The following is a 22458-nucleotide window of genomic DNA, read 5'->3' as shown; positions in this document are numbered from 1 at the left end:
AAAATAAACGAGGCCGAGAATAAAATGTCTGATGGACAGATTGTTTTCGTTTGCTAGGGTGTATGGAGGGCTTGTAGCTCAGTGGTAGAGCATTCGACTGCAGATCGGAATGTCCCGGGTTCAAATCCCGGCGAGCCCTTTTTTATTTTTATGCAAGAGACATGGGCGCGCGCAGCGGCATGCTTTGAAGAGCTTTCGAAAGTGTCCTCAAGGAAGGAAATGATAAAGAGACTCGGCGAGTACTTTGCCCCTCTAGACGAGGCTGAGCTCGTGCAGGCAGTCTATCTCTCCATTGCGAGAGTCTCGTCTGAGTCAAATGGGCTGGAGATGAACATAGGCGAGAACATTCTCCTAAAGGCGCTGAGCAAGTTCAGTGCAACACCCGTGGAGACACTGAAGAAGAGAATGAAGGAAAAGGGAGACATTTCCACAGTGGTGACTGTATCTATGCGTCCCAGGCTGTTCTTCATACGCAAGAAAGCTCTGCTACTGTCGCACGTATTCACTGCGCTGGAAAGCATCGTGAGAATCACAGGAAAAGAAGCAGCACTGAAGAAAACAGAAGCAATAGCCGAGCTACTAGCACAGTGCACAACAGACGAAGAAGTAAAGTACATCATAAGAATAGTAGATGGGAAAATGAAGATGGGTCTCTCTACGCAGACAGTCCTATGCAGTTTGGCGTTGGCTCTTCAGAAGAGATTCTCCAATAGTAGACAAAGTAGTGCAGAAAATGCCACTAATAATATCAGTAATATCAGTGGTAATAATAGTGGTAATAATATCAGTAATATCTGTGGTATTGGTAAAGATAAATATGGTCCCAGCACTATTGGTCTTACAGCTGGTGTTACATCTGAGGGGCTTAGTAGCCCTGGTGATGGCCTTTCAGCAGGAGGCACCTCAGTGTCAGTTAATTCTCCTAACGCTATTAATACTACAGCTGATAATCTTACTAGCACTTCTAGTACTCTCAGCTCTCCTACAGAAAGTCTTACTAGCACAGCTGATAACCTCATTAGCACAGCTGAAAGCATCCTCAGTGGAGATCATCCTGATAATAAATCCAGGGATGATCCTGATGAGCTTGCTAGTGCCCTTACAGACACTGGCGCTCTTACAGAGAATACGAGTGCACTTACTGAGAGTACAAGGGCTCTTAGCGGTACAACTGATGGCCTCACTGGGAGTACGAGTGCACTCAGTGGTACAATTGATGGACTTAGCTCCATCAGTGTTAGAAATAGCGAAATAAAGGATGATGTGCAGATAGAGACCTTTGAGGAAGGGGGGAAGATAGAGTGGACAGAAGCAGAGAATGAAATAATGGAGGCAATGAAGGAGGCATACTCCCAGCTGCCGTCTTTTGAAAGACTTCTCAAGCGACTCTTCAAGGAAGGCCTTAGCTCTCTCACATCTTCTCTTATCACACCAGGGTACCCCCTTAGACCGATGCTTGCTATGGCAGAGAAAGACCCGGAGACTGTAGCTGCTAGATTCAAAGAAGAGTATCTGGTGGAGTACAAATACGATGGGGAAAGAGTGCAGGCGCACTGTCTTAACGGTAATGTAGAGCTGTTCAGCAGAGGCCTTGAAAATACTACGGAAAGATTCAGCCAGATAATAGAGCCGCTTAAGAGGGCGAATAGAACGGGAAAAGACTTTATACTCGATGCAGAGGTGGTTGCGTACTGCAGAGACACGCACAAGATCCTTTCCTTCCAGACTCTCTCCAACAGAAAAAGAAAGATATCAGAGCACAACAGAAACAAAGAAGAGAGTGAAATAGCTCTTTTCATCTTTGACATCATATTCCTTGGCTCCCCCCTCAATAAACTGCCGATAAAAGAGAGAAAGAAAATACTGAAAGAATCGTTCACAGAGACCAAAGGACAGGTGGAGATAGCCACTAGCCACGAATTCACATCACACAACACAGAGAGGCTGCAGGGAATATTCACAGACTCACTGGCTGCAGGATGCGAAGGAGTGATGGTAAAAAGTGCGGACAGCCTATCTACATACGAGCCGTCAAAGCGGAGTCAGAAGTGGATTAAGCTTAAATCAGACTACATCACAGGGCTGCACGAGACACTTGATCTGCTCGTGATAGGAGGATACATAGGAAAAGGGAAAAGAACAGGAGTGTACGGAGGATTCCTACTAGGCTGCATCAATGACCTCGGAGAGGTAGAAACAGTAACGAAAATAGGCACAGGCTTCACAGAGATAGCGTTAGAAGAAATAAGCAAAGACCTGAAAGAGCTCATCACAGACATACCGCAGGCAGATACAAACATCAACAATAAGCCTGATGTGTGGTTCAAGCCATCGCTCGTCTGGGAGGTTGCAGCAGCAGGCCTATCAGCATCGCCCCAATACACAGCAGCGAAAGGAGCACAGGAGCTGCCAGAGGAAAGAGGGATATCCCTGCGCTTCCCTCGGTTCATAAGAAAAAGAGAAGATAAGAATAAAGAAACAGCAACCTCGAGCGAGCAGATACTGAGCATGTTCATACAGACAGGAGGGAGTAATAAGTAAATAACACCAGAACATTAGGCTGGTTATTTAGTTATGTTTCATCATTCAGTCATTTGATTTACTATTATCCGAGCACTTTGATATTTATTCCTAGCGAGTCTGGTGAGTATTGATGCATACTTTTAATAAATTCATTTTGGACTATTTTTACTATTTACTGCACTTTCTACTAGGATTAAAGAGTAGCTTATTGGTTAAACTGCTGTAGCATAAAGATTCCTTCTTCTTTTTCGTTTTCATTTTCTTATTTAGCGGATCTATCATCTCTCTAATCGTCTGAATAAGTACGCTTTTCTTTTCTTTATCCTTAAGTTATACTAACCAACCATTTATCTACCATCTAATCTATTCATTTATCTGCTACCCATTTACCATCTATTTACTTCCTCACTTGTACTCTGTTTGCTCTTTCCCTGCTTTTCTGAATACTGAACAACTGGGATGTTTTTGTTCATTTCTTTTTTCATTGCTTCTATCTTTTAATTCTATTAAATATTTTATTCTCTTTGTTTTGCAAAATATATGCATCCTAGTATAGCTTCAATTGGAGCAAGCAACCCCCAGAACACAGACGAAATAATATCGCAAATCAAAGCACAGGAGTACACGTACACTCGCAGTTCTTTTACTTCTGCTCCTTCAAAAAAGGCTGAGCTGAAGAAAACAAAAATACCCTTCATTATTTCTGCTACCATTCTCCCCTTCAACGAACAGCCAGTGGCAAGAGTAGAGTCAATCCCAAGATGCTCGCACTGCAAGGCATACCTAAACACGTACAGTGAGGTGATACCCCCTGGATACAAGTGGAGATGCTCCATCTGTCGGAGCATAAACAATGCCTCCTCTCCTCTGCACTCGTACGGAGGATCGCTGCGAGTCTTCAGCCCTTCAGAGAACACAGAAAACAACAAGAGAGCCAGCAACAACCCAATTCTCACAGAGAGCATTATTGAATTTGTATCACCATCGGAGAAGTCCACGCCTCCCCCAGCTTCTCTTGTCTTCATTATAGAGTGCACCGCAGAGAGCATGGAGAAGGGCATATTTAGCACAGTGCTAGAGCAGATAAAAGAAACACTAATATACCTAAACGATCCCCACGAGAGAGCTACCCTCTCCATTATGCTTCTTTCTTCTTCCGTTGAGCTTGTTAGGATGCAGGATGAAAGCTTGGTAATTGATAGAGTAAACGAAATAGAGGGATCCCTGCCTATGCTGATGGAGACAGAGTACACCATACGAATACAAGATGTGAAAGATTCTCTGGATAGAAGAATGCAGCAGATACAGGAGTACGCACACACAGCTCAAAGAGAGCCAGGGAATGCCCTAGGATTAGCCCTTAAGGTCCTATCGCAGATCACCAATAGAAGAGCAGAGGCATTCCTCTTCCTTGTGACTCCTCCATCTATGCGCCCGGGAGCTGTTGTGTCTCTCTCTAGCAAATCAGCATACTCCCACATCAATAGCAGCTCATTCTACGATAACATGGCAGCTGAGCTAACCACTAAAAACATTGCAATCAATATGTACGTTCTTACCTCGAAGACTGTAGACATTCCCACACTTATGCCTCTTATCAGAAAGACAGGGGGGTATGTGCGGTACTATCCTGCATACATAGGCCACTACACACAGGATAAGAACGCTCTTAAGTGGGACCTAATACAGCACTTTTCGCTGGACAATGGGAACAATGCGTATTGCAGAGTGCGCGTGTCAAATGAAGTAAGTATAAAACAGTATTGGGGAGTGGATGCACAGAATGATGGGCTGATAAGACTGCCCAGACTGGGGAGAGGGAAGACTTTCTCGTTTGAGCTCGATTATGATGACGATTTAGTCCTGGAGGGCTTAACTGTGCAAATTGCCTCGATATTCACAAACGCGCAGGGAGAGAGAGTTGTTCGAATTATTAACTTTGCAGTGCCCCTGGGGCCTACGGCTATTGACGTACTGGGAGTAGTGCACAGTGTAGCACTCAAGGCTCTCGATGCAGAGATACAAAAGAAGGGAACAGGAGTCCAGAGGGCTCTCGCTTTAGCGTCAGATTGCATTGAGTGCACAGGCCTAGCAGGAACAATGGGAGTATTTCCCAGCTTGATACACGCTCTGATAAAAAGCAAAATATTCCTCAATAGTAACGCTAGTAGCAATAGCAACAAAGGAGTGTCTCCTGATCTAAGGGGAGTCATTTGTCTTGCGATTCAGGATGCGCCTGTTAAAATGGCAGATGCTGTGATATACCCAACTCTTGTGAGACTCGATGGAAATGACGGTGCGCAGAGTGCAGATGAAATAGTTCTTCCGTCTCCTGTGAGGCTCACTGGAGGGGTAGTGGGATCAGATGGCACGTACTACTTGGACTGCGGAGTGCTATCGTACATATTTGTAGGAAGCAACTCAGAGTACAAAGTGTTTGAGGGAGTGCAGGGAAGAGCGACAGTGACGCCTGGAAGCAGCGAAAATGAAAAAATAAGAAATGTAATGGATTATATGGTCGATGGAAGAGTGGCTGATCCTGTGACCTACATTGTGCAGCAGGATGGCCATGCCTTTTTGCTAGAGGGCATGCAGTCGATGCTTCTAGACGATGGTCCTTCTCCTGTGTCTGCATCGTACCAAGAGTACTACAACAGATTTGTATCGAAAGGGTACGTAAAATAACTGAATAAATAAACCAAGATACTTCCAAGTTCACGAGCATATCGCAAAAAGTACGAATTCCGAATTGCAGCTAATTTTTTTAGAAATACTAGTTATATGTAAGAAAAATAGAAATATTACTGCTTTATTTTGTGGGAATAAATTTTAACTTATACAATACATAGTGAGAACATCTCTGTGTTGTGTTGCTCTGCTTAAATAATATCGTTGAGCAGTTTGATCAAGGGCTGTATGTTCAAAAATAAGCTGCGTGCTAGCAAGCTAGCCTGTATTAAAGATAGCATTTTTTTGAAAATCAAGTGATCTCTGTTGCATGGAAATACCATTTCTTCATTTTCTGTGCAGCTTTCTGATAGTTCTTGTAGTTTTGCGATGTTTAGCTGCAGCTGTTCTAGTTCATACTCTGTTGGCATTTCCTCTTTGTTTTGTGTTTGTTCTAAAGCATCCACCATTTCTTTTTCTTTATTTTTCAGTATATTCAGCAGTGCCATTATAAACTTTGATTTTCTAAACTTGACCCAAATGACGGAATAGTTGAGGGGGTCTTTCCACACGATTAAACTGCTCTCTTTTATGTCTGCTATTTCGTCCAAAGCTGTGTATAGTTCTTCGTGCTTTCTCATTTCCTGTTCTTCATGGAGCACATTAGCTATTATAGCTGAACTGCAGGCAAGTTTATGATAGTTTTGCAGGATATTGTTTGCGTATAGAGTGGGCTTGTACCTATCGAAAGACTCTAGCACTGGCACTTTTTCATCCATGCTATCATAATTTGCTAAAACAATAGTACTCGATGCCTCTGTAACTGTAAAAGTTAAAGTGGACAGGCAGTTTTGAATGTAGAAACACCTTATAATTTGGTTGTATACATAGTCTAAATTATCACTATTATAAAATTCAGTTTCGTTTTTACGATTCATGTGCATGAGGCATATCTGAATGCACCATGTGGGGAATAAAAAATACAGTCCATAATTTTTCAATATATCAACTGAAGTTATATTTTTACAGGATAAATTCCTATTGTAGAAAAATAAAACCTCGTCTTCTTGGCCTATGTAAGAGGTAGGAATAAGATTTTTTGCCATTACATGGATCAAAATAAGAACGAGTGGATCGCTAAGCTCATAGGAGTGCTTAAATTTGCTGCTGGCATCGAGTGGAGCACTGTTTTCAAGGCGATGGTTTGACGATCTAGTATATACGCCTGTATTACTATCATTCATGTAGTTGATAGTGTTATTGTTTGACTCATTAGAAATGTTCAAGCAAGTATCAAATATAAATCTGAGAATATATCGATTGTCCCTATCGTTAAAATGGCTACCATCTAAATCCTTGTCTCTTATAAACTCAACCCATACAGTGTCTTTTTTTTCAGGATCTATGTCATTTCTTAAAATAAGAGGGCGCGTCCATACTTCGATTTCTGTGTTTTTAGTAAAACTAAGCTTCTCTAAATTATTTGTCAACTCATTTATACTTTTATAATTGTAATTTAGTAGTATTTTGCGGTCTATTTTATCTATTTCTCTAAAATTTGCTATTATAATACATTTGTAGGTATTTGTGCCCCACATTTCCGTAAATTCATTTTTAACTTCTTTCATCTGAAACTGTGCATTTTCATTGTATTCTCTGTTTCTCAAACGGTTTATGATATGCGTGTTATTTTCCATGAATAATTTTCTGGATTTGTTGTTTATTAAAACAAAGTGCGGATGCTCTTCTAAAAAGTCTCTTTCTATCATATCAAAAATAAATGCAGTCTGGGTATCGCCTGTTAAAAAGGCATTGTACACTTTATCTACTTTTAGAAATTTTACAGTATACTCTTTGTTTTCACTATAAAACACATTATTGTTTTTTACATTCATATTGTTAATTTCGATAATAAGCTCTATAAGCTCTTTTCTGTCATTTGAAGTGTTTGCGCCTTTCGAATATTCGCTGGAAGATGGGTTGGGTATCTTATAGCCCTCAGTTATCTTTGTTAAAATTAAGAACATGCATATAGCTCTATGAAGTATCTCCATTATAAATAAACTAAAACAAAATTTAATATATCTAATGTTTTTACCTCTGCATGTATCATTTTAGATATGCTGCTAATAAATCAGCGAATCTACTTTGGGCCTTATGAGTGCCGATACAGCTCTTTATAGATAAGTTGCTACTACAATTAGTTTGAGTATGTTCATTAGTACATATAAGAAATAATCAAAACACTGTGCAGACTACTTAAGACATTAGTTCAATAAAGTCAATGTTTGTTTGTGTTTTCAGAGAAAAAACAGCTGTGATAGTAATCACGCACTTTTGGTGCGTGCATACAGAGCATTTTCAGATATAGAAATAGATTTATTAACACTCTAGCATACTCCAACTGCACTGCTACAACTTATAGATCAACAGACAGTTGGATTTTTATGCTTTAATACTACTCAGATGCCCGAGCCAATGAAGCAGTCAAACTCTTTTTCCAGCACAAACTTAATCTCCTCCCCTGTGACTATTTGGCTGCCTTTGTGCTTGGCCAGCAGTGCTGCTCTTGTCAGAATGTCGTTGATGTACTTTTCAGTGAACTGCGAGAGTATTGAAATGGTTTCTTTGTCTATCTTTTCCTCTTTATCTATCAAAGACAGCAGAGCCGTTAGCTTGCCAGCTGGCACTAGTTGCGCTCTCTCTTCCATTCTATTTAAAAATTTTATTGAATAATACACTCCAGATAATGTTTACATAAAAATGGTACTATCCAATTTCTGTTGGCGCGCTTACACACTCTGTGCAGGGACATCGAACGGAAGGTTCTCAGCAGGCGTGGGTGCTGGCGTGTTTGTGAAGTAGGGGTGGCTTAGGATTTCATCAATTGTTATTCTCTTGCTTGGGACATACACAAACATTTTATTCAGTAGGTCAATTGCATCATTTCCAGCTGCGCCAAATGATACGGCAAAGTTACTCCTGGGAATGTGGCTGGGAATAGCCAAGCCTTCTGTCTTGTGTCCTATCTCCTTCCACTCCTCTTCGGTAGGCGTTCCTATCACCGAGTATATAAGCTCCAACTGGTGCGTGTCTGAGCGCCCCGGGAGGTATGGGATGCGCTGCAGCAGCTCAGCAAACAAACAGCCAAGTGCCCATATGTCAATCGCAAAAGTGTAGTTAGTGCACCCCAAGAGAATTTCAGGCGCTTTGTACCATCTGGTGACGACGTTCGGTGTGAGTGCTCGCAGCGGAAACCCGATGTCAACTGAAATACCAAAGTCTGCCAGCTTGAGAGAGCCATCTTTCCCCACCAAAATGTTGTTGGGCTTAATGTCTCTGTGGATGACAAAGTGCGAGTGGCACTCGTGGAGGCCTTTGCATATCATAAGCATCCACGCTTTAACGTCCTGCGGCATGAATATTAGCTTTTTGCTTCTTATGATCACCTCCAGATTGCTTTCCATATATGGAAGTATTATGTGGATGTGTCTGTCTTGCACGATTATATCGAACAGATCAATTATGTGCTCAGATTTCAGATATTTCAGGTGTTTTATCTCTCTGAGGGCTGCGATTTCAATGTCCAGCTGCGAAGGATTCTTCTTTATTCTTTTTATGGCCACTGTTCTCCCAGGAAGCGCGTTTGAAGGAGGCGACTCAGTTATTATTTCGTCAGAGGCGTCAGAAGGGCTCACCAGATACTCCTTCCCGAAATAGATTATAGCATAGGTTCCTTCTCCTATTTTGGCCTCCTTCGTGTATCTTTTCACTCTATCCATGAAAGAAGCTATAAAAAAATGCAAAATAACACAGACGCCAAACAGAAATAAAGAAACTGTGTGCATAGCAAAGAGCAATAAAAACAGAGAAATATCTGAAAATAAAGAGCAGCAGCTGTTCATCCGCATAAATTACAGATGCTCCTAAGCTATGCATCCATCTACTTTTATTCAGACTAATCAGCTATCAGCCAGTAGATAAATAGTCATCTGATATTCTCAGACTGTGAAACAGCCGATGTTTGATGCATCCCTGTCTCTGTACAATGCCTGTACAATGGCAGTTTGGCTGTTTTATTCCAGCAGATTCCCCAATGATCTATTTGCTAGCTGCTTTCACGCAAGAATAACAGCTATTTATTAGTCTAATTTTGTCTTTTTTTATGGTTAAAATATTGTACAACCACGGGAAGAGACACCATGTGCTGGGATACGCGCTAGCCAAGGAGCACGATGCAGTAAGTGTAGAGTATTCTAATGAAAAGGAAGAAGGATGCTTCAACTATCCCTCGCTGCTATCTTTATTGCAAAGCATTCCTTCGCTATCTCTTGAGTCAATGGGGTACCTTGAAGAGTGGAAGATCGGCATGGCGTACCCAAAGGTTATTGAAGTATCAAATGTGCTGGAGAGCAGCGATTTGGAAAGTCTGCAGGAGACCCAGAAGACGCTTCTGTTTTTTCTTTTGTACTCTGAGACAATTTTTGTCAATTTGCAGAAAGCAGGGAAATTAAAAAGCGCCCAGCCTAAACTAGACGCCTTCTACACAGAACAGCTGAATCGGCACGCAGAGACACTGAAAGAGTACGAGAGAGAAAAGAAGAAAGATACAACAAAGCCAGAAGACCAGGCATCGTTTGACATCGGTCTTCCAGAAGGATACAACGTAGTCACGAGATTCCCTCCCGAGCCAAGCGGCTATCTCCACATTGGCCACGCAAAAGCAGCCCTATTGAACCAGTACTTCGCAGAGAGATATAACGGAAGGCTGATAGTGCGAATGGACGACACAAATCCCTCCAAGGAAACAGGAGAGTTTGAAGAAACAATACTAGAGGACATCGCGCTGCTGGGAATAACAAAGTACACACAGACAAGAACAAGCGATCATTTCGACACGCTTATAAAACTCGCCAAGGACATGATAGGGAAGGGCATGGCGTACTGCGATAATACACCTGTGGAACAAATGCGCATGGAAAGAGACAAAGGCATACACTCAAAAAATAGAGACACTTTGAGTCCAGAAGAGTCGCTAAAAATATTTGACAAAATGATAAGCACAGACGAGTGTGATGACTACTGCGTGCGCGCCAAGATAAACATGAGCGATCTGAATAAAGCCATGCGAGATCCTGTGATATACAGAGTGAACACCACACCCCACCACCACACAGGAGCTAAGTACAGGGTGTATCCTACGTATGATTTTGCATGTCCCATAGTTGACAGCATAGAAGGCGTCACTTTGGCTCTGAGAACAAACGAGTACAGGGACAGGAATGCCCAGTACATGTGGTTTATATCTGCGCTGAGCCTGCCCAATAGACCCATTATATGGGACTTTTCTCGGCTCAACTTTAAAAAAACAGTGCTAAGCAAAAGAAACCTGAAACAGCTGGTGGAGCAGCACAGAGTGTCAGGCTGGGACGACCCAAGAATGCCAACAGTGAGAGGAATACTGAGGAAAGGCCTTACGCAGCAGGTGCTGAAGGAGTACGTTATAATGCAGGGCCCATCTAAAAACACAGTGCTACTCGAGTGGGATAAACTGTGGTCTATGAATGGAAAAGCAATAGATAAGGCAGCCAAGAAAGTGCATGGAATAAGTAAAGAAGACATGGTTTCTATCACGCTAGCAGATAGCAAGGAGGCACAGAGCGATGAGCCCATAGACAGAATAGTAACGAATACAGTGTATGTTCAGGGGAAAGACCTAAAGGACGCATCAGTTGCAGTGGGTGATGATATCACACTGATGGGCCTGGGGACGTATAAAGTGGAGGCAGAAGATCCCATTACAGTTACATCGCACAAGGTGCACCCAAAGAACACGAAAGCGAGGCTCACCTGGGTGCCGCAGCAGAGTGTTGAAGTGCGAACAGTGGAGTACGGGGATTTGATCACAGTTGACAAGATGGAAGACAAAACGATAAACGAAGTGTTCAACGAAGACTCAAAGAGCGAAGAGATTCTTCAGTGCGATGAAAGGATTAAGGCAGCAAAGAAGGGAGAGTTTGTGCAGATAGAGAAGAGAGGCATCTATTACGTAGACTCGGTAAACCCCATCGTTCTAAACTTAGTTCCATCCACTAAACAGAACAATAAAAAATAAATCATTATTTATCCGCCACCGCTTATTGCTATTTATTCATCTAACTATCCATGAGCTGTATCTATCATTAACTCATCTATCATTTGCTATCTATCACAGATAGTGTGGTATAAGCTGCAATTGGGGGAAGAGAAGAGAATATAGCCCAGAAATAAATAAATAATTTATTATTATTCTACTGCAGTATTTTTATTCTGTCTCTGGAAAGAACCTCTACAGAATGGAAGGTTATTAATAGAATTTGTTTTGCTTTTTTATTTTAGAATGGCAGAGGGAAGAGCGCTTGAGCTGCTTATTTCCTATCTTAAAGACAGGCCAATGAGCCACGAGCCAGAGAAATATTCGGAGCTGCTTTCTAGCCTCCAGGGGCACCCTCTTAAGAGCGACATACTTTCCAGCATACTTAGCAACATTGACAACACAACAGTGTTCCTGAGCATTGCTCCAGCATATTTTAAGCCGGATGGAGTGGAGGATACGCCCAGCGTAGTGCTTAGAATCATAGAAAAGAGCAAAGAGCTGTGTGATGAGACAAGGAGCAATTACGACATGTTTTGCAAAATATTATTTAAGTGTCTAGAAAGTAAAAAGATACAGATTGAGATAAAAAGCACAGTGTTCAAAATATTTGAAGAAGTGGAGTTTAGAACCCACTGGATACGAAGCAATGCCCTTGCCATGTTGCACAACGAGCACACCGTCAACATACTAACAGAGATTCTTCTATACATCAGTGCAATAAGAAGATCTCGTTGTTTAGACAGCAGTACTGGCCCTGAAGAAAATGATAAGAGTAAAAATGGCGCAGCATCGTACTATGAAGATGAAGATGAACATACTCTCCCTGATGTCTTAGAGTATCTCCTTAAAGAGAGCGAGATAAGCAAGAACACCACCCTGCAGAAGAACTACAGCAGCTTAATCCTCAGAGTGTGTGAGTCAATAAGAGAGCACGGGATAGAAGATACCATTAGGCCGCTGCTGGAGAGCATTTCATCAGAGATCCAGTGCATAAGAAATTCTGCCATTGAGTCAGCTGTGGTGATATCAAAAGGCCTGAAGAAGAAGATAGAAGAGGAAAGAAAAGGAGAAAAGGAGCTCTCCACAGTTCTGACAGCTGTATTAGAAAGAACAGTTGATGTAAGCCCGTTCTGCAGGGCGCGCGCTATCCAGTCGCTCACTGAAATACTCAGCACAAATGGCCTCCTGGAAGGAATAAAAGAAAAAGTGTACACATCAGTCCACGAACGCATTATGGACAAAACACAGATGGTAAGAAGAAAGGCCATAGTGTTCTTTAAAAGAGCGCTGGAAAACCACCCGTATGCTCTGGACGGAGGAACACTGGCTATGCACCGCCTAGAGAAGCACAAAGATGCGAACCCATCGTACTATGCAAGCGCAGTTACATTCTACCATGCAATCCACCAGAGCGTGGAGATCATTAAACAGCTGCTAAAGGCAGGGAGCAAGGGAGAAATAACAGAAATAGTGCAGTACGTGTCTTTGTGCTATTCCTACGGCATGGACAATGCCCTTGAGGTATTCCCGGATCTTTTCCTTCTTTCTTGGCAGAGAATTGCACTTGATGGGAAGAACACAGCAGACATTCTGTCAGAGGAGCTCAGACGAATGGCAGACGGAAGCCCCAAAAAGCTGATTGAGCTCCTCCTGCACTTTGACGCGGATACGCTATCGTATGAAGGGATAATCAGAGAGCTATCGCTTCGAGGGATACTGGGAATCGAAGTGCTCAACACGATATTCTACAAAATTGACCAGAATAGCGGAAATGTTATATCGTATCTGCGCCTGTTCAGGAGAATCACAGCAACAGATAGGGCAGTGACAGAAAGTGCTCTGGATAGAATAATGAATATACTGAAGACCTCCACAGAAGTGCCCATAGTAACTGAAATAGTACGAATACTTGGAAACCTGGACTACAGAGTGGGAAACACATCAGAGATCATCACAGCAGTGATGCACACCCTGTCCGCAGTAGATGAAAATAACCTAGAACTGCTCCAGGCAGTGATAGACACATCCTACTTGGTGAGCACTGATCCTGATGCACTCGCTGTTGAAGTACTTACAGTCCTTACAGAGAAAAAACAGCTCATTCCGCTTATATTCGCAGTAGGACACATCGCCATAAAGGAGGCTGTGCACCTGGAAAGAGTAGAGGCAGCATGGAACCACCAGACAAAGAAAAACACGACGAATAAAAAAAGAAAGGAAAGCATCTCCACAACAGCCCCTGAAATAAGAGAAAGAAGGCTGAGTGTTGGATCGAAAAGGAACAGCATGAAGAATACGACAGAAGAGCAAGAAGAAATGGCAGATAGAATATTCTTTGCAAAGGAGCACGAAATACTGTTTGGAGAGGTGTCAGCCCTCAAAGGATGCATGGATGTAGTAGTGTCCGGAGTGCGCAGTGCACACCCGCTCATTAGAAGAGTGTCTCTGCTATCGCTTGGAAAAATAATGAGTGTGAGCAGCGAGTGCAATTCTCGGTACATGAACGAAGTTGTTGAAATAATGAAAACAGGCTCAGATGATCTAAAAATAATTGCGCTGGTGATTATATCAGATTCTATCATGGCGTTCAGCAGTTTAGTTAAGGATGCAGGATGTAATCTCTTTATTCCCCTTAGATCAGACACCGCAGAGGTGAAGAAAACAGCGCTTGTGCTAATACGGCACCTACTGCGCAGCGGCATGGTAAAAGTGAAGGACAACTACTGGACCCTCTCTCTCCTGCTACTGGAAGAAGCAGAGATTAAAAGCACAACACAAAAGCTGTTTGAAGAAGCAGCAGAAAGAGAGAGCGGAATGAAAGTGGTGTGCGAGGTGATTAAATCTTATCTAATAGATAGATATGCACAGGCAAATAACAAAGTATCTTACGGAACTGCAGCAGATAATGATACAGCTGATGCAGACAATGTGATCAATGGCGCAGATAACACTGAAAACACTGAAAATAAGGGAAATAGTTACCACACATTAGCTGAGGTGGTTAAAGCAGTCGTAAAGATAGCAGCTGTGAACGATTTCAGCAGGAAGCTAATGGACTGGGCATCTTCAAAGAACGATCCAGTGGTTAGTGAAATATGTACATTCATAACTGAAGAAATAAGCAGAACAGCTACGATACCCGCATAATGATAAAACAGTAATAAATAGCTCTATAACTACTTCTTATTACACCAATATCTACAATACATAGAAATAAGAGACAAGACAGCTGCTAGAGTGGTGGATTGAGTGCATATGTACGCATACTGTTTGTTCAACTTATACTCTCAAATTGTGCTCTTGGGTTATAATAATTTATTTTTCTGGTGAGTAAATGAGTATAGAAGACGTAGAGAGTAAAATACTCAGTTTGCTGGAAAGTAGAGAAAAAGCAGAAACAACGGAAATAGATGGAGAGTACAGCGTAATAATAGGAGCAGTGAAGAGGCTAGAGTCCTTTGAAAGAATAAAAAGCACTCCTGTTCAGTGCGAGAGCATATCCACCACAGAAGAAGGAGCAGAGATAGTAAAGTACGGCTCTCCCGAGCACATTCTGCACTCTCTACTGGATGCCCCCTTAGACGATGAAAAGATCCAAGAGATGCTGCAGAAGACAGAACAGTTCAAGAATAAAGAAAGCAAGGAGGTGGTTGAGTTTATAAAAAAAGGAAAAAATAACGGCCTAAGAATGAAAGTGCTAAAGATGAACAACAAGAAGCTAGAGAGAAATAGTGGCACAGCCACTGACACAACCCGGCACAATCTGCAGAACATCAGCACACTGAGCAGCGATGAAGTGTCTGAGCTGAAGAAGCGCAAGCTAGTAACACAAAAGAAAATAACACACTACACTGTAACAAAAGGAGAGAGGTACCACATAAAAGAAACAGCACCAAGTGACATAACGGTAGAGATGATAAATAGTATGGAGGTGGTGGACAATTTAAAGAAGTACAACTTTAACATTGTAGCAGTGCCTGCAAAGTACGGAGGATCATTGCATCCTCTTTCTCTGCAGAGAGACAGAGTAAAACAAATATTTCTGCACATGGGATTTGAAGAGATGGATGCAGGGAAGTACATCGAGTCGTCTTTCTGGAACTTTGATGCTCTCTTCCAGCCGCAGAGACACCCCTCGAGAAACGAACAAGACACTTTCTTCATGGCAGATCCAGCAGCTGCAGCAGACCCAGATGCAGAGTATCTAGAGAAAGTCAAAAGAGTCCATACGGTGGGAGAGTATGGGTCGCTAGGATACCAGGCGCCCTGGAGCCTTGATGAGTCGAGGAAGAATGTGCTCAGAACACACACAACAGCAGTGACAACAAGATTGCTCTACAAAATCATGAAAGAAAAAAAGAGTGATGACATAAACTATTCTAGGAAGTATTTCTCAATTGACAGAGTGTTCAGAAACGAGACACTAGACGCAACACACCTAGCAGAGTTCCACCAGGTGGAGGGAATAATCATGGGAAGAGGCTTGACAATATCGCACCTAATGGGGTTCATGGAAGAGTTCTTCAAACAGCTCGGAATAAACAAAGTAAAGTACAAGCCAGCATACAACCCGTACACCGAGCCCAGTCTGGAGGTGTTTGGATACCACGAGGAAATGCAGAAGTGGATGGAGATAGGAAACTCCGGGCTGTTTAGGCCAGAGATGCTTCTTCCCATGGGCTACCCAGAGGATGTCCGTGTAATTGGATGGGGCATTTCCCTAGAAAGGCCTGTCATGATAGACAGAAAGATGAATAACATACGAGACCTCGTTGGGCACAAGGTAGACCTGTCCTTCATAAGAAACGGATTGTTCAAGCAGAAATAGAAACATAGGTAGATGAGCCTGAGATAAGGAATAGATATTAAAAATAAACATCAAAATAAACCCGTACATATCTTCATCAGGTACGCTTTTGAAAAATACATTTTTATTTATAGACTAATACACTGATGTATTCAGCACTATCTACAAGCTCTGCCAAAGAGCATTCACTGAGTCATCGCGTGATACCCCTGTGCTCTGTGCTGTTCTATCAATCGTGTACAGTCTGCTGTCTTCTGTTACAATTAGTATGTACTCCTGTGTGATGATTGCATCTTGTATAGAAGCAGGAAGGACAGCTCGAATGGTGGGCTGGATATACTCGCATCCTCCAAATAGAGTTAGTACATTATCAGAGACAGTCAGAAATGACGCTAAAGAAACCATTACTATTTTTTCAGGTATTATGCTGTGGAATAAGTCCATCCTGCCTTCTACCGCGCCATTGGCAATGGAGAGCAGGTGCACTGCTCCAGTGACTAGCTGGACAAGAACCGTGCTTCTGTCGGCTGAGTTATACACAGAAATAGTCTTAATGCAGAACGGAAATGAAATGGAGCCAGAGGAAAGCACAAGCAAGAACCCCTGTGTGTACACATAGCCTGTGTGCAACAGATGGAAATCATTTATCATCTTGTCTTCAACCAGGGTTTTGCCATTCCATTGCACCGCGGTTAGTCCGTTGTCCAGCTTAGTAAAAGTGACAGGAGCGTGCTGTACATTTGGGTTAGGCGCATCAAGTGAGCAGATGGTTGTATTAGGAAGCATTGGTATGCGTACTTCTGCTAACTTTCTATTCTTGTCCAGTGAATACCTTCTGTACCCGCTAGAACACTCTACTAAAATCTCTTTACGATACTTTCTTACTGATTTGATCGTATCTTGGAAACTAACAGCAGATACAGGACTAACCAAGTGTCCAAACTCTGCTACAATGCATCTGCTACCGTATACTAAAACAACCAGAGTTGCCAGATGGGTGGAAAATGCGTAGAAACTGCTTAAACCAGAAGTAGTAACAGGGCCCACCATTCGGCAGTATTTAAGAGTTCCTTTGTCAGCTGCAAATATTTTAATCATTCCTGTTATGAGCAGCTGATGAACATATTTATCAAAAGAAAAAGTGCTCACTGACTGTGCACCCAGGAGCAGGGCAGGCATGCAATCTGTCTGCTCTATCACATGGCCATAGGCGTGATCCTTAACAGTTCTCTTATCGCTGCTATCTGTTTTGTCATTTGTTATATGGCTGTTGTCCATTCTTCTGTTCAGAATGTTATTACTACTATTTTCAGTAACATTGTATAACACGTACTTATTATTGTATCTGGACACTTTATATTTATTTTTCGATGCAGCTATTTCTGCTCCTTCACCTGTGACACACACTGCTGCATCAGAGATGCTCAATAGCTCTCTGTGTGTGCTTATCTTCTCATGAACTATCTTGTTAGATGAAATTTTGAGAATATTTCTCTTATCAATAAACAGGACATGTTTACACACGGTCTTTGCATCTTCTATATCAGATACACTACTATCTACTAGTTCGGCATCTTTCTCTTCTATGCATCTGGTGTGATCAGCGTATTTTAGCACCAATATTCTATCATCTTTACTCTTTGCTCTATTTATGGTAAAAGTTGGCACTGCAAAAGAATGTCCATTTTCTGCTCTGCCAATTACGCGTTCTATTGCACTCTCTACATTATACAGAATGTTTTCTACTGCGCCGCCTCTTGCCACAGTCAGCATAAGATACTCCTCCAGTGCTTGTGCCTTTACTACTCCTTCTATTTTTATTTTTCTTGCTTTCCCCACTCTGTTCTCTCTTCGAAGTGGATACAGATGCACTCCATCACCGAACACAACTGAAATATACCCAGCAGTAATCGAAGTGGCAAGAATCCTAGATGTAAAAAATAGCTGGTCAACAAGCAAGCCATCGATGTAAAGGATAAAAGAATAGCCAAGCGGCTCAACGGAGTATTCCATTCCATCCGCAGAAATACTCAAAAGAGAGCTGCTAACACACGAGAGAACATTCATAAATTTATTTTTTACCATTCAGTTTAAATAGCCAATAAAAGTTTTACTAATCTATGCTATCTAGCTCTGCAAAAACACTACTAATCTTATCTTTTACTGCCTATTCACCATCATCTATCTACAGCTATGCTGTTACTTTTGTACACTTCCTCTGCTTTTCTTGTAAATACCTCAGGCCCTTGCATTAGAAAAGAATGCGCCTCTTTGTTCAGCGGGCTATCTGTTGGCACATCGTAGAATATGGATGATAGGCCAAAGAGAACGATCTGCAGCCCGTGCTGGACACTCCAGTCTTCTCGGGTTATATTTAGACACACCCTTCCCAATGCGTCTATGGATGGGTGCAGTACTTTCATCTTGCACACGGCTTTAGGAGGACTGAATGGATAGTTATTCGGTATATTAATAGAGAATGTGTACGCGTGGCCTTTGTAGTATCCATCTGTCAGCTTGAGATGATAAAAAACTGTAGCACTCCCGTCATCTGAGTATTCCACTGCTACTTTTTCATTCTTGTTGACAATTAGGTCTTTGAGCTCTGTTTCTAGTCTGAGTATGGAGAGCGGCTTCTTAGGCATGCTGTGCGCCATTTTTATTTTTATTTATGCTATATTTTCTTCAAGTTCTTCATTACTTTTACTGCATCTGATGCTGACTTTGTGTTTGTGTCTGTTATGTCTTTGATCAGTGGAAGTTGGTTTTTTATTTCTTTGTTTTGGTCTGTGAGCTTGCTCTTGAGAGACTTCAGGCCGTTTCTTATTGATAGCAGCACATCATTTGTTGACTCTTCTGTGGGCTCTGCTTCTATTGCAGGGAGGGTGTCTTGGGCTTCTGTGTGCTCGGGAGGTGGGGAAGCTGAGGGCTCGTATGTTTTCTTCAGTTTTGACGACGACTTGAAGAACCCTTTGATTTTGTCTGATATTTTGTCTCCTATGACTATGATCTTCCCTGCTCTTTTCATCTTGATTGACAGCTGCTTTCCTTTCTCTAGGTTATCTTCCACTGTTTCTGACTCTCTGGCTATCTCTTCCAGCTGCTCCCTCTGCTCGTAGAGCATGGATGATGTTTTGTCTGTGGTTCTGTGTATTGTGTTGAGTATCTTTTTGGCCTCCACCGCTGTTTGGTAGTTTATTGCCTCTACTTCGTTTATGTAGTCGCTTTTCTCTTTCGTCTTTTGCTTGAATATTCTCTTCTCAGCCACCATTTTAAAACATTTTCAGACTCTCTCTATTTACCACAAAAACAATGCGAAACACTCCATAGACAGCACAAAGCACAGCAAAGATGCAGCAAGGGATTTAGACCGTTTATTCAACTACTAGCTGCTTCTTATTTGTTTTTACGATCTAGCCATCACTCTCGCACTTTTGAATAAAACTGATTATTGTTTAAAAATTACAGTGCATTCAAACAGCTCAACAAGCTTTAAAATGAGATTATTTCAGGTGCAATATTATTTATTGAGTTTTAACATAAACCGGCCGGTTGTAGAGCGAGATCAGGGTGTCAAAAATCTCATTGTGTGCTCCCAGGTTGGACTTTGTGCTGTTCACATTTCGGAACACTATGAGATCGGTTTGTAGAGTGGGTCTTTTAGACAGTTTTATAAGCAGTGTTCTCTTTAGATCATTCATCCTTCTCTTTGCAAAACACTTTCCAAAGGCTGCTGCGTTCTTCTGCAGTTTTATATCCCGCAGATCGTTGCTTTCTATGTTTTCTATACTTTCCTGTCTTTTCTCTTCTTCTTTCAGCTTTTCTTTTGCCTTATCAATTTTTTTTCTGATTTTTTCTGGGCTGTCTTCACCATCCATCTTCTCTCCCTTCTTCCGCACAATCCAATTGTGTATGATCTGTGCTTGTTCATTTGGTTTAGTCTCTTCTCCGATGTTGCCACTTAGCCAGAAGCTTTGAAACTCGCTGTCCTTGTTGTACTCTCTTGACTCTATTATTTCAGCAAGCGCGCTTATTTTCCTCAAATTCTTTTCTTTCTTAAAAGTGTCATCTGGCATGCAGTGTGTGTACTCACCCACACTCCTGGGGATTTTTATGTACCACACAGCCTTAACAGTGCTATCTTCCTCTTCAGGCGCCTTGCAGTCCATGATGTAGCAGTTTATATTTGCTCTTTTATCCTCATCTGGGAGTAAGTATAAATTGGCGTAGTAATTCTGCACATTAGCACATTTTTTGCTGCCGTGCTTTTTCTTGTCATATTTATACACATCTGGCTTTCTGTTTTCAAATTCTATTGAGTCTAGCTCTGTGTGCTTCCCCTCGATGGCAAAAGGCCCTAGCTCCACAGCAGCCTGCATCAGAGGCGTAAGGAAGAGCGGGATGCAAACACTGCCCTCTGCGTGGGACTTAAAAGGCCAAAACTCTGCAAATGTGAACTTTCCTTCTGCTACTCCTTTCTCAATGCGATAGAAAACAACTTCGTATCCTACGAGCTCTTTTGCTGTTTTTTTCCTCTCTTCTTTCCTGACATAAGACCATTGTCCTGTCTCTTTCCTTAGCTTAAACGGATAGACATCCTCTGACTTTTCTTCTATCCTGTACAGCATCTTTATATGCTGCACTATGCTGTCAATCGAGAGCAAATAGTCTTCTTTTCCATTCTCATCCACGTACATAGGCATGCACATACATATCGGCTGGCTTGAAGTATTGTCTATGTAGTATATGTGATAGTGTGTTTCTATGGTAGACGAAACATTCCATTTGTTCATCACAGACGAGTATATAAGACTGTTGACCTTTCTGTCTGAGTCTTTTGTTGGCAGCTTCACTGTCATCTCGCATTTTGTGTAATCTTGGTTTACTATCACGTTCTTTCCTGTTAGAATGTGTTCAGTCTCTCTGTCACACACGGGTGCTACTTTGTAGAAGTCTCCGAGAATCTTGTATATCTGTCTGTACAGATCAAGGACCGTTATCTCTCCCATTTTCTTCTCCCAAAGCACAACTTCAAGATTTTTATAGAGAGCCTCGTACACCTCTTCGTCTACTATTTTGTTTATATTCATGTGCACCATCTTTTTTATGCTCAGTAGGACTCTTTTTGTGGGAGTGTTGACCGTTGTTATAAAAACTGCCGTAATCTTGGAAAAGTCTTGGCATACCTCAGGCAGCGCTAGGATCATGCGAACAGCATAGGCTAGCGTGTGGTATCTCTTGTTTATTTGGGAGATTTCCTCCTGTTCGTCAGGCATGCAGTAGTTTGGCTCAAGAGTTTTCCTTATATAGATATCGCCTATCTTTTCTGTCCAAGAAGTCAGAGGGGAGTATCTGAGAGTTCGCATGGGCTTGTGCGCATTGATGTATGCCATCATATCTTCAAACAGCTTTGGATAGTATCCAGTAAAGCCCTCCAATGTTTCCCTAATCTCTGCGTTTCCATCATCCTTCAGCAGCTCTACCAGCCCCATAAGGTCTTTGTACTTTGTTTTTATGTTTGAGGAGTTGCATGCAATGAAATACCACATTGCGTTTTTTTCTATTAGATGGGCCAGTTCTGTAGCAAAGTTTTTAATGGTCCACTTGAGCTTGCTCTGGTAGAGCTCCTCTTTCACTTCGAGGAGTATCACATCGTCAGAGCTTTCCTCTATGTATATTGATCTGTGGTTCAGCTTGTATCCCACTCTTCTCTTATTTTCCAGTTTTCTTTTGTTCCACAGATCGATGTCGAAATCTTTTAGATTTATCTTATTGTATTTTTTATTATATTTCCTGTTGGGCTGCGATGTTCCAGGGCTCTGGCTTCCCTCCTCGCTGTCTTCCAGCGTGATTTCAACCTCTTTCTGCAGCGGCGATGTTTTGTCGTTTAATGTCTTTTTTCCTTTTTTCTGTCTCTTATGATCCGGCATGGACGGCTGGAGGAGTGTGCCGATTAGCCCTTCTATCTCAACGGCTTTTCTCTTTGCACCAGAAGACGCCCCAACACTATTGAACTCCTTGTTAAAGGCATCATCGCCTCCTGCGCACTTTGTGACAAGAAAAGAAGCTGCTATTAACACATTCAGTAATTTCCTTAGTTTCTGATTTTCCATGGCAAAAAAATCACTTTTCCTAATTATATTTTTCATTTGGAGAAATAAGGTAAATGCTGGTTTGCTGGCTGGATTCGCATTCTGCAAATGCACACTTCACTTTCTAGCCTTCATTCTGTCTCTCAGTTTCTAGCAAAGGCGTTTTATTTTCAGTTGCTAAGAACACTCGATGCTATTTTTGTGCTAGCTCGAGCAAAGTCTGGCTAGAATAA

At 42.0% G+C, this 22458-nt stretch overlaps 12 protein-coding genes across 12 annotated transcripts; 5 read left to right on the top strand and 7 right to left on the bottom strand.

Annotated features, from left to right (window-relative positions):
• Nucleotides 1-150: 150 nt before the first annotated feature.
• Nucleotides 151-2541, top strand: NEMIN01_1630 (DNA ligase 1; the record flags this gene model as incomplete). Its single annotated transcript, XM_051477572.1, has 1 exon — nt 151-2541. The coding sequence occupies one exon, from the start codon at nt 151-153 to the stop codon at nt 2539-2541; it is 2391 nt and encodes a 796-aa protein (XP_051333532.1).
• Nucleotides 2542-3063: 522 nt separating this feature from the next.
• NEMIN01_1629 (protein transport protein SEC24) lies at nt 3064-5208 on the top strand (the record flags this gene model as incomplete). Its single annotated transcript, XM_051477571.1, has 1 exon — nt 3064-5208. One exon carries the CDS (start codon nt 3064-3066, stop codon nt 5206-5208), a length of 2145 nt encoding a protein of 714 aa, XP_051333531.1.
• A 194-nt stretch (nt 5209-5402) lies between these two features.
• On the bottom strand, nt 5403-7244 carry NEMIN01_1628 (uncharacterized protein; the record flags this gene model as incomplete). The annotated part of the gene is made up of 1 exon (XM_051477570.1): nt 5403-7244. One exon carries the CDS (start codon nt 7242-7244, stop codon nt 5403-5405), a length of 1842 nt encoding a protein of 613 aa, XP_051333530.1.
• A 408-nt stretch (nt 7245-7652) lies between these two features.
• NEMIN01_1612 (uncharacterized protein) lies at nt 7653-7901 on the bottom strand (the record flags this gene model as incomplete). Its single annotated transcript, XM_051477554.1, has 1 exon — nt 7653-7901. One exon carries the CDS (start codon nt 7899-7901, stop codon nt 7653-7655), a length of 249 nt encoding a protein of 82 aa, XP_051333514.1.
• An 81-nt stretch (nt 7902-7982) lies between these two features.
• Nucleotides 7983-8972, bottom strand: NEMIN01_1627 (cyclin-dependent kinase 7; the record flags this gene model as incomplete). The annotated part of the gene is made up of 1 exon (XM_051477569.1): nt 7983-8972. The coding sequence occupies one exon, from the start codon at nt 8970-8972 to the stop codon at nt 7983-7985; it is 990 nt and encodes a 329-aa protein (XP_051333529.1).
• Nucleotides 8973-9355: 383 nt separating this feature from the next.
• Nucleotides 9356-11305, top strand: NEMIN01_1626 (glutamyl-tRNA synthetase; the record flags this gene model as incomplete). Its single annotated transcript, XM_051477568.1, has 1 exon — nt 9356-11305. One exon carries the CDS (start codon nt 9356-9358, stop codon nt 11303-11305), a length of 1950 nt encoding a protein of 649 aa, XP_051333528.1.
• A 264-nt stretch (nt 11306-11569) lies between these two features.
• On the top strand, nt 11570-14473 carry NEMIN01_1625 (uncharacterized protein; the record flags this gene model as incomplete). The annotated part of the gene is made up of 1 exon (XM_051477567.1): nt 11570-14473. One exon carries the CDS (start codon nt 11570-11572, stop codon nt 14471-14473), a length of 2904 nt encoding a protein of 967 aa, XP_051333527.1.
• Nucleotides 14474-14660: 187 nt separating this feature from the next.
• NEMIN01_1624 (phenylalanyl-tRNA synthetase alpha chain) lies at nt 14661-16154 on the top strand (the record flags this gene model as incomplete). Its single annotated transcript, XM_051477566.1, has 1 exon — nt 14661-16154. One exon carries the CDS (start codon nt 14661-14663, stop codon nt 16152-16154), a length of 1494 nt encoding a protein of 497 aa, XP_051333526.1.
• Nucleotides 16155-16295: 141 nt separating this feature from the next.
• NEMIN01_1623 (uncharacterized protein) lies at nt 16296-18218 on the bottom strand (the record flags this gene model as incomplete). The annotated part of the gene is made up of 1 exon (XM_051477565.1): nt 16296-18218. The coding sequence occupies one exon, from the start codon at nt 18216-18218 to the stop codon at nt 16296-16298; it is 1923 nt and encodes a 640-aa protein (XP_051333525.1).
• A 92-nt stretch (nt 18219-18310) lies between these two features.
• NEMIN01_1622 (ubiquitin-conjugating enzyme E2 M) lies at nt 18311-18790 on the bottom strand (the record flags this gene model as incomplete). The annotated part of the gene is made up of 1 exon (XM_051477564.1): nt 18311-18790. The coding sequence occupies one exon, from the start codon at nt 18788-18790 to the stop codon at nt 18311-18313; it is 480 nt and encodes a 159-aa protein (XP_051333524.1).
• Nucleotides 18791-18807: 17 nt separating this feature from the next.
• NEMIN01_1621 (uncharacterized protein) lies at nt 18808-19404 on the bottom strand (the record flags this gene model as incomplete). The annotated part of the gene is made up of 1 exon (XM_051477563.1): nt 18808-19404. One exon carries the CDS (start codon nt 19402-19404, stop codon nt 18808-18810), a length of 597 nt encoding a protein of 198 aa, XP_051333523.1.
• A 253-nt stretch (nt 19405-19657) lies between these two features.
• NEMIN01_1620 (uncharacterized protein) lies at nt 19658-22246 on the bottom strand (the record flags this gene model as incomplete). The annotated part of the gene is made up of 1 exon (XM_051477562.1): nt 19658-22246. One exon carries the CDS (start codon nt 22244-22246, stop codon nt 19658-19660), a length of 2589 nt encoding a protein of 862 aa, XP_051333522.1.
• Nucleotides 22247-22458: the final 212 nt, after the last annotated feature.

The sequence above is a fragment of the Nematocida minor genome (assembly GCF_024244105.1).
Source record: "Nematocida minor strain JUm1510 chromosome Unknown 7678, whole genome shotgun sequence".
Taxonomy (NCBI): domain Eukaryota; kingdom Fungi; phylum Microsporidia; genus Nematocida; species Nematocida minor.
Note: the sequence above shows the minus strand (reverse complement) of the source record. Positions and strands in the feature narration are given on the sequence as shown.